Genomic DNA, 10721 nt, shown 5'->3' with positions numbered 1-10721 from the left:
AAGCCTGGCTGTCAAGGCGGAAATGCAGCCAGTATTCTTGCCACCATTCCACTTGGGTATAATTTGTATAGTAATTAGGATAAGTTAGTTATTAGGATAAGTTAGCTTAAGTTCCTTATTGTATTCCTTCTATTCGACCTGGTGACGGTGTTGTAGACGCAAGGACCACGTTTCCGCACCATAGAGAAAGTCAAGCACATATATAGTATTAAAAAAAACCATAGACGGACAAACACACAGCAAATTTATAACCCTCTTTCACGTTGGGGATTAGAACAATAGAGTATTCGTTGGACGACCATTCAGATATTATCAGCACTTCCGATGTTGCGCGCTTGTCGAATTATGCCGGCAAGTTTCACAATGTAGGAAGGATCTGCGAATGCTGTGGTAGCTGCTAATTCGTAGGTGTACGTGTTAATTGTACAGCAGCCGACAGCGCGCGCCTGCTCGCGCGGAACATTTCGTAAGGGGTCTCTGAACTATTACTGCTCTGCGATTTTATATTTTATTTTAAATGCATCCACGTAGTTCCCGTTCCCGTAGGAATTCGGGGATAAAATATAGCACCTGATATCGTTTAGCTTCCCAAAAGATAAATAATTTTTCAAATCGGTTCGGAGCCTATCAAATTTTTCCTTTCAATCCTCTCAATATTAGTATAGATGGAGGGCGCATAGTTTATGTTACAGTAGTTGTGTGTACAGTTAAACATACTCCTATAAGAACTTTCACGTCAGATGTAAAGACTTCCATAAGCCAGGTCTTGAGCCTTATTCGCCCATCATGTCTAATGAGACATGGTAGGGCGAACCAACACTGCTGTTTCCGGTACAGCCACGGGTCAAATCTTGGGACCCCAAAGGCCGGTCAAACCATGTGCTCGCCGCTCGGACTTCAGCTTGGCAACCCATTGAGATAAGTCGGTAATATGTCGTTGGATGTCTTTAGATAAGCAAGCAATGGTATAAATAAAAGTGAAGTCAAATTAAAGTCTTACCATATATATTAACCTGCTTATATTAGAATAATTAGTGCTTGTACGAAGATTTATTAAAGCGACTTGTACAATGTACTTGAACGAATGACCACTAACGATAAAACGCCTGTAAATGTTAGATGGCAATTTCCATCATAGCTCGTTTCATCATTCTGTCTCATTCTTGACGGCTTCTTAGCGCACAAATAGCAGGATTCCTTTATAGTTTCGTAATTGCCGTCTGTCTTTCTGTATGTCCGCGATTTTACTCAGACACTATTATTACTAGAAAGCTGATATAATATAGTAGAAAGCTGAATAAAGTATGTGTATTTACAGTACAATTGTCGACAAATTCGAACAAATAAAATCTTGAAAATGCTTTTAGGTTCCTCCCCTACGTGAGAGGAAGGGATGATATCTTTTTACTCGTTTGTCTCTTAGTGTAAAGTATTGTTGGATACAATGAGCGTGGCCCGACTAAAGTATTTATGATGTATAAATAATTGGCTTAGTAAAAGTATGTTTCTTAAAGAAAAATACATTTTTTTATCACTCTTCTAGGGCAAATTGTTCGCCGCCGCCGAAGTAACATTAATTGAAGCTGTATTTTTTTTGTATTATATTTTCTGTTACCAATTAAGAAAACGAACATAAAAATCAATCATAAGTCTTCAAAAAATAAAAATCAGGCTGTATGGTCAAAGATGCTTGTCCCCGTTGTGGACAAATTAAAGATGAATTAAGAATGTCGTAAAACGTTGTTGCAGCAAATTTTTTTGAAAAAATTGATTTCATTTTTAAAGACTTTTTTAGATATAAGTAAACTGCCGGGTGGTTAGGGTAGGTCTGGGCCGAGGATGGCAATTCCCCTTTACTTACGTGTTTGGTGTGCTCTAAGCGCAATGTTGTTCCCAGTCTGAGACCTGGAGCCAGACGAAAACTTTAGTTAACTAATAAAACAAGATAAAAAAAATTAAAATTAATCTGATGCAACAAACTTTATTAACTATATAAACACAAATAAACAAAATATATGTACAAATATTTTAAACCTAATTGCAATCATTTTAAAACATAACCTACTTATCACTTATTATTTCTATCAATAATAATTAAAAATATAAATATTTTAAACAAGATACGAAGGAAACTGTTCCGAGTTAGATTTGTCTTCTTTAAAGTCTAAACTCTCAGCCTCCATTTCAATGTTATCTGTTCCGTAGTCTAGCGAATTCAGCAAATCCATTTGCTTTTTGTACATTACATACTCCGAATTTAAATGTTTAGTTATTTGTATATCCTCTTCTATCCTTTCCTTAGATATGCTACTTGTAGGATCGTCATATTTATTTAACTTTGCTCTTTTCTTCTTAGTAGTTCGTGATACAATTTCTGAACTTGTATGAGTTGGTGCTAATTTTTGTGTGGTAGTTTCTATAAATCTAGATACTTCTTTACGTTCATCCTCGTGATTATAACTTTCTTCTATCCAATCTAATTTAATCATATTTTGATGTCGATATGAATCATTAGCATCGTGTAACGTTATTTGTTCGTCTTTCAAGTTAGTCGTTGTTTTTATTGGTTTCTGGGATGTAACTAATTCTTTAATTGAATCGGGAGGGTTTATTGTGGTTAAAGTTACTTCATCGTCGTCATCTGAGTCTTCAATAAATAATTTAAACCCCTTATCATTGTCCCCCTTTTTTGAGTACAACTTTTTTGAAAATTCTTTATTATTTTCACCTTTTGCTACACGAATATTTGAAAATGGTGTAGTAGTTGCATATATTATATCTTCTGATTCAAGCGTTTCTTTTAGTTTAATGTTATTACTTTTATGAACATTTTTATTGTACTGGTAATATTCACTTTCTTCTTCTTCTTCGTCTATTGTGTCAAAGGTTTTTAATTGAGCAACTACAGATTTTAATGTGTCATTAGCTTCATCTGCAATTATATTAGTTCTTTGCAATATTAAAATAGATTGAGTAGTTTCTTCTTCTATTTGCACTGGAATTGAATCAAGTACTTTTTTCTTCGTAGCCTTTATATCTGGCACGCTTCTGATTGCTTCAATCAATAAATCCACACCATCGTTTTCTGAAAAAAAAACTATATCATTGTCAGACTATTTGAGAGATCCAATACAGGACCTCCCTCTCATGGCAATAATGTTTATCTTTGTAACAGCGATAAACAGTCCTAGTCATTGTAATTTAGTCAAAAATAAAATGTATGATACAGATTCTGTACTGATACGTCACGACACGACACGCCAGACAAATATAAATCCGGCATTAACCACCAACTTTTTAACTCTAGGTTACTACTAAGAATTTTGATAAAAAGGGAAAAGCACAACATTTCGGACCCTGTGGTCCGAAGCCACGTATATAAACCACATAAACACTGTAGCAACGAAGCAGTTATTTAATAGTATGTGTTAATTTTAATCGGTTATACAATTTACCTGAAAATATTGGTCAAATTATATTATCATATGTATTGGAAGATAAATACCTGGCGATTTATTTAAATATTTTTTTAGTTTCATCAAATATTCCATTAGTATTAAAAGATATTCCACAACATCAGAGTCTTCCATTGCTTCTCTTTTTGTTCGTTTTTGTGAATTCAATTTATGTGCGAGATTCTTCAATTTCTTGAGATTTTCAATTATATTTTTCGAATAAATCTCTATTGCATCTGAACTGTTCTCTTTTTTATTGCCCACTATTAAACTCTTTTTGGCAATGGTTGTCTCATTTCTCTTAGGCTTTAATGACATAAGAACATTGAACATTCTTTTAATAAAATTATTTTGAACTATACTGTAGTTCATTAGTAGTTTCTTCATTTTATTTAAGTTTTCATTAATTTTATAATTACTATTTATTACCTTTTTTACTTGAGTTGGTGATTGAGTCATATTATTTTTAAAATATTTGTTTAATAATTTCGGAGAATAAGATTTACGAAATGGCAGTATTTTAACGATATCATTAAGAATTTGGGCAAAATTTTCCATCGATTGCATAAATATTTTAATATTTTTCTTGATATAAGCTACTTGAGTACTTTGAGTTGTAGTCAACGTATAATTTTCATATTTTTCTTGAATTATGGAATTCAACTTTTCGATGTCATTGTTTAAAATCTCTTTGGTTTTACTCGTATATGTTGAGTTATCTTTATATTTTTTTGTATTTATATCAAGAAGTTTTAAAAGGCCTTTGATAATTTCAAGTGATTTCATATTTTTTTTACTTTCTGTTCTTAATTTATAAATTTTCGAGGATATTTGTTCATTGACTACGTCTGCTTTACAAAAACCAAAGTTATTACAAACAGTCGTGGTTAAATTGCATTTTTTAACTGGTTGTATAATATTCTTTTTTAAATTTACATCTTTTACTTTTCTTTTGTAAAATATTTTTTTGAAAACTTTTTTTAAATATTTCAGTATATTATTTTTTTTTATTTTGTTAACTTTCTTCATTGTGGAACTCATATTATCAAATGAAAATAACTTCTTAAATGTGTTAGTAAATTTTCCACGTTCAGTTTTAAAATCAGTATTACTATCATTACGATTTTTACTATGATCAGTACTTCCATTACTTATGATGTTTTGTGAGTTGGTTTTATTCAAGAGTTCTATTGTAAAATTAATATTTGCATCATCATAGGGGATTGATTGTAATGGTTTTCCAACATACCTTCGATTATCATTATTAAGATTATAGGATAAAATTTCTATTTCATTGGATTTATTAGCTGCTGCTCGTGAAATTAAAAATTGTTCTTCTTGGATTGTAGAAAAATTATTAGTGTTATTTTCTTTATCCACCGTATATTCAAAAAAGAATGGTTTATTTAAACCTGTTAGTGTTGGAGTGGATATAATGAATTCATTATCCAAAGTTTGGTAACCAAAAGATTCTTCAGTTGTAGTTATATTAAGCGCAGTCGTTTTATTTGCTATAAATAAAAAAAAATACTAAATATTAAATACTTTTTTAATGTTTTTAATTAAACAAAATTTAAATCTAACAAATATTACCTTCGTTTGAATAATATGTACTGGGAATCACAGCTGTTAGCTCCCTTTTATCTCTTTTATTCTTTTTTGTATAAGGCATTTGGCTATTCTTAATGTTTTTTGGTATACTGTTATTAATTTTCGTCGACTTGGTTGTATTCATTTTCTTGTTAATTTCATTTTTATACTGCTTCAATGTAGATCCTTTTTTTGAAATTTTTCCAGTTATCACTTTTTGACTATCCATTACAATTTTTTCCACAGAAGCCATTACTTTTTTAAAAATAGTATGAGCCATATCTCGAATGATCTGCTCAGTTTCATTCAAAGTTTTAGTTTTTCCTTTTAAAAATTTGTTAGATGATGATTTTGCAGATGTATTCATTTTTTTGTTATTAAGTCTTCCTTTACTCTTTGATATTGGTTTTTTCTTATATACTGGAGATTTCGCTTTTTTTACTGATATCACATTCGCTTTATTTAGTTCTTTAATCGGTTTACGTTGCGTCTTACCCATTTCACGTTGCTTCCTTTTAGCTGATTGTTTGTTAGGAGTAGTTTTTGGGTTATTTTTGTCTTTGTTAATTTTTTTCGATGTAGTAATTATTGGATTTTTTGTTGTCCTAGCATTTGCTTTCTTTGTTGTTCGTTGCGGTATTTTATCTGTCTTCTTTTTGTTTCTTCCCTTATCTAAAAACAAGAAACACTGTTCATTTTATTACTGAAATATTCTTTTGGACTATTTTTTGACCATTACAAAACTTGTGAATAAGCTATCAGGCATTACAGAAGGCAATGCCCAAAGTTTTCTATATGTATGACTCGGCCGTTCTTGTGATATACACACAAACTGTAAAATTTATCAAACGACGTGATGGTTAACTTACCATCACAAAAACTCAAGTTGTGACATTTCCATCTTCCATTTGCGTCGCAGTCACAAACGGTACAGCCTACGCACCAATCATCTGAAAATAGTAACTCTTTCATTACGAGTCTTTCATTCAACCAAGACTCTGCTGATACTTGACAGGTGGGCAGGTATAATTAGAACGTTAGAAAGGATTAAGTTAGTAATTCTTCGAAATCTGAAAGCCGTAGGGGGCCACCATGCCCGACGGTTTGATAATAAATACGAAAATAAAATGAATGATAAATACCTGGAGGACATCCAATACTGTAACTGGATTCTACCTGCTTGCACTCTTCGGGCGGGTTTTTGTTTAAATCTGTAACTGATTACATTTTTTATGTCAATGTTATTAGAGATTCGATTATTTGCGATAGTCAACATTTTGACGACCTCTCTGGCGCAGTTTGTAATGCAGTAATGCTGTGGTTTTTATAGCAAATGTTTACAGTTTTCTTAATTGGATCAAATCTGGTCTTGGATTTGCTGTAACTAGTTAAGCTGTAAGTTACGATTTAAGCGAATTTAATACAAATATTTTCGACGCTTGGTATATACGTATAATATATCCTAACTCTATGGTTCTAAAATGGTAGTTTTCACTAAAAAACGTTGAAACGTGCATATAGGTCTTGAGTAAACTAACGCAACTTAGCGCAACATTACAGTCACTTTATGGTGCTACTGTAATGACTGCAACTACACTGATATACTGCGAAGTCATTGAAGCCGATGCAGCTTCCTCTCCGATAATTTATGTAAATATGTTAATGAGTAGGAATTCGTTAGAAATTCGCATTAAACTGGATGTAGTGTCGCAACACTCATCACGTACTCCGTGTCCATACCTCCTCACGCTACCAATATTTGTTAAATAAGCATAAAAAATCAAAGCATAGATCGAATAAAAATTGATATGAAGTAAAAATGACAACTTTATGCAACTATTTCACGAATCTATACTAATATTATAAAGCTAAAAAATTTGTTTGTTTGCTTGAACGCGTTAATCTCGGGAACTACTGGTCCGATTTCAAAATTCAGTGTCAGATAGCCCATTTATCGTGGAAGGCTATAGGCTATATATTATCTCCGTATTTCTACGGGAACGGGAACCACGCGGGTCAAACCGCGTGGCGTCAGCTAGTAAATTCTTAAAATTAAGTAAAAATGTATCTATCTAATATTTTTGTCTTTCCTTTCTAAATAAGTGGGAATCTTGTATATACTGCGGATGAATAATCATATGCGAATTGAATAATCTAAACTCTAAAAAAATATTCGGCAATGATGGCAAAGATATCAGCGGATCTGTCACACTCACTATCCTTGTCGGTACCCCGAAAGAAAATATCTGCAAGGCCGGGACTCCTGCGCACTCTGTGGACCCTGTAAATAAGTACGAGAATTAGAAGCAAGCCGAATGTGAACTCTTCGGACTAATCAAACTAATAAATCACTACTTTTGTGAGTCGAAATAAAAGATTTCTAATTTCTTGTTGCATTTTCTACCAAATCTAAAAATGACTATGCTGCTAGGCAGCATTTCCTTCAACGAGCTATGTCACAAAAATCTCTGTTAACTTTCTATTTGAGTTTCAGTCTTTAAGGGAATCTCTCAAGGTCTCTTTGGTCAGGTTATGATCATGGCATGGATCGTATCATAAATACTTACTGAGTTTCTAAGAAATTTTCAGTACATCTTAGCCCGGAGAAGTGGTGGTATCTCGAAGAGAGTAGTAGTACGTTAAGCCTTCGCTCCCGGTCAAAATCGTCAACATCTGATAGAGGCTGTTAACTTAACATAATCAGAAGAAGCCCAGAACCCCGCAAACCCGCATTGTAGCAGTGTGGTGATTCTAAGCTCCATATCCCCTTTCATAAAGGGAGGAAAGCCTGGTCCTGTGGTCGTTAAAATACGCTGATAATGATGACTCTTTGGAGCGCTACTCTTCACCTCTTTCCCTCTCTGAGCTGGTGGTACCGCTGGTCGCACCGACTAAGCTGTCTGCGCCAGCACAGCGCGTCATCCTCGCGACAGAAGCAGAGCAAGCAGGCCGGCTCCAGCGCGTTGGCGACCGGCTCCGTCGTGAAGTAGTAGCCAACGTCGGGGCACGACGATATATTTTTGAATACATGAGGCTCTTGAGGGCTGCCTGGAATTACATACAAATAAAACTTATAATTACTGTTGGAATCTGTCGATATGATAAAACATTAGAGAGTCACAGCTTAGACTTTTTAAAAATGCTCGCGAAATACTTGATATAAATGAATTTGTAACTATCAGGAAAAGGCAAAACTTTGAAGTTTAAAAGGATTCGCACTTCTTTTTAAAATCGCGGCGCACGATGAAAGTGCGTACCTATATACGTGTAGAGGACACATACACGTACAGAAAATATCCAATAACATGAAACCACAAATCGTCAAGTTAATTTTTAGTATTTAATGTGATTTGTTTTATAAGTGCTTACCAACAAAAACTTATACTTGATCTACAATAACCTGTTTACTTAATAAATAACGTTTTTCTAATTATAGTTTTTTTTAACATGGCTATGATATACCATTTTGAATTTCTCACAAAAAGCCCTTGATTTTGATACCCATGTTGCAATAGTAAAAAAAAAAATTTTTTTTTCACCTCGAGTCTATAGCGTCTCAGAGTCGTCTTGTTGTTTTTTTTAATTTCACCTATCTAAGAACACTTGGGTTATTGAGACAAATCTAATGATAGCTTAATTACGTAAATCCGTCCAGCGGTTTGGAAGATATGAGGTAATAAAGAATATTACATACATACATACATACAAGATACGCGCGAAAAACATAACCCTTGTAGCAGTCGGGTAAAAAGCTTAAAGTTTTCTAAACAACCACACACAGGAACAACAGGAAAATGAAAAAGAAGCAAACATTACCAACTATAAACAGTCAGACGCGTCGCACAATTCTGAGTTATGACACTTTCAGTAAACACTGCGTCACTTGGTATCAATTTCAGAACATTATAAAGGTCGTGGTACAAATAAATGCCTTTCTTTGTATTTTATCCCGTATAAGAGCGGGTAGTTGCAATCATATTTTAATATTTTAAAGGAGAAAGTTCGTATGAAATATGCATATTGGTTCACTCATGCCACTAATACTGAACTAAAGAAAATACGAGTAGATTATACCCTGGATTAACACGTAGGCTTCTGTTTACTGTAAATTCTGTAAATTACTTTTGACGAGTTGACGAGCTGAAAAGGAGCCTTAAAAAAACGTACTTAGGTCGATTTAGTTGGAACTTTAGTCGACTAGTTTTTTATAGAGATAAAATAAAGCCTATGTTACTCCCTAATAATGTAGCTTTCTATTGTGAAAGAATTTTTCAATTCGGTCCAGTAGTTTACATCATCAAACAGCCGTTGTTACAACATAATTAAAAACCCACGACTCACTGTTGAGTACGAGTCTTATTTCAGAATGAGAGGGGTTAGGCCGATAGTCCACCACGCTAGCCCAATATGGATTAGCAGACTTCACACACGTAGGTATGCAGGTTTCCTCACCATGTTTATCCTTCACTTTTTGAGACACGTGATATTTAATTTCTTGAACTGCACATAACTGAAAAGTTGGAAGTGCGTGCTCGGACCGAATTTTAACCTCCGAATCGAAGACAGAGGTCATATTATACACTGGGATATCACGGCTCAATGATGATTATGATGATGATGATGATACCTAGGTACAGTAGTGACACTCACCCCTGGCGGCGGCGTGGTGGAGCAGGAGCATGAACGCCAGCATGCTGCGGACTGAGCCGGCGCAGCGCCGCGCGGCTGCACATGTTTGTAAACACGCCGCTAACTCGCTTGATACGGCACCAGAGGCGTATTGTGACGAGTACGTAAAAGTTTCAGCACCTTCCTATAAGTATTGGATAGTTGGTATACCCAGAATTTTCGTCACTTTCTTACTTTATATCAAATGACAAAGGCTAAGCTTGTGAAGTTGTGCGTTCCTGTGTTACGCGTAGTTGGGAGAGTCACAGTCCACGCGTACAATGCATACTCCTGCCCCACTAGCCAAGTAGCACGTCGATTCTCTTTCTACGATCGCTAACTCTTTACGGGAATGACAGATTTTGATCACGTGACCAGTCGATAGCAAATGTCATTCCCATACATCCTTCTAGTTTTCGAAGCGTCAGCTACAGGGGCTGTACGGACCGCCGCGAACCTGTCCGCGAAGTCAATCGATCCAGAGCGCTTCGCGAGCCCCAGTCATTCTATTAATTTTTCCGTTCAAATATAGTGTTCCCGGTCGTGTGCGTCCTCTTTGACGCGCGACTAAAAGCCGCCCGACCGAATAACATTTGTTACATAGAATCTCCATTTCGTATATGTCAACTAACATTCGTAAACACAGTGTGTAGTGAATCAACCTGCTGTTAATTTTACAATTTGCAAATAAAGAAATTTGAATTTGAATACGAAAGGTGCAGTCCGCCCCTGGCGCCGGCGCACGTATGCAGTAAGCACAAACATCTCGTGTTACATCAGTGGCATTGTTGACGAAGTAAGCTACCACCACCCTTCACACTTAATCAGTATTAATAGTCCTGTAATTTATCATCATAAGCCTATTTTAACGCCCAAGTTTTTTATTCTGGGCCTAGTTAGTTATTCTGACCCAAGGCCAGATCTCCTTCATTATAGAAGAGGGGATGGAGCTCAGGCCCACCACGCCGCTCCAATGCACGATGGTGGGTTAGAGTTATAATATTGAAT

The 10721-nt window shown here is 34.9% G+C and overlaps 2 protein-coding genes across 2 annotated transcripts; both read right to left on the bottom strand.

The window, feature by feature from the left end:
• Positions 1–1897: 1897 nt before the first annotated feature.
• LOC112058457 (uncharacterized) lies at positions 1898–3914 on the bottom strand. The gene is made up of 2 exons (XM_052885618.1): positions 3885–3914; positions 1898–3113 (listed from the first exon to the last, which is right to left on the bottom strand). The coding sequence occupies exons 1-2, from the start codon at positions 3912–3914 to the stop codon at positions 2112–2114; spliced, it is 1032 nt and encodes a 343-aa protein (XP_052741578.1). The 3' UTR covers positions 1898–2111.
• A 185-nt stretch (positions 3915–4099) lies between these two features.
• Positions 4100–10644, bottom strand: LOC128198761 (uncharacterized). The gene is made up of 7 exons (XM_052885613.1): positions 10624–10644; positions 9696–9858; positions 7895–8093; positions 7262–7326; positions 6188–6262; positions 5915–5995; positions 4100–5717 (listed from the first exon to the last, which is right to left on the bottom strand). The coding sequence occupies exons 1-7, from the start codon at positions 10642–10644 to the stop codon at positions 5035–5037; spliced, it is 1287 nt and encodes a 428-aa protein (XP_052741573.1). The 3' UTR covers positions 4100–5034.
• Between the last annotated feature and the right edge of the window lie 77 nt (positions 10645–10721).

This window comes from Bicyclus anynana, chromosome 2 (genome assembly GCF_947172395.1).
Source record: "Bicyclus anynana chromosome 2, ilBicAnyn1.1, whole genome shotgun sequence".
Lineage (NCBI taxonomy): Eukaryota > Metazoa > Arthropoda > Insecta > Lepidoptera > Nymphalidae > Bicyclus > Bicyclus anynana.
Note: the sequence above shows the minus strand (reverse complement) of the source record. Positions and strands in the feature narration are given on the sequence as shown.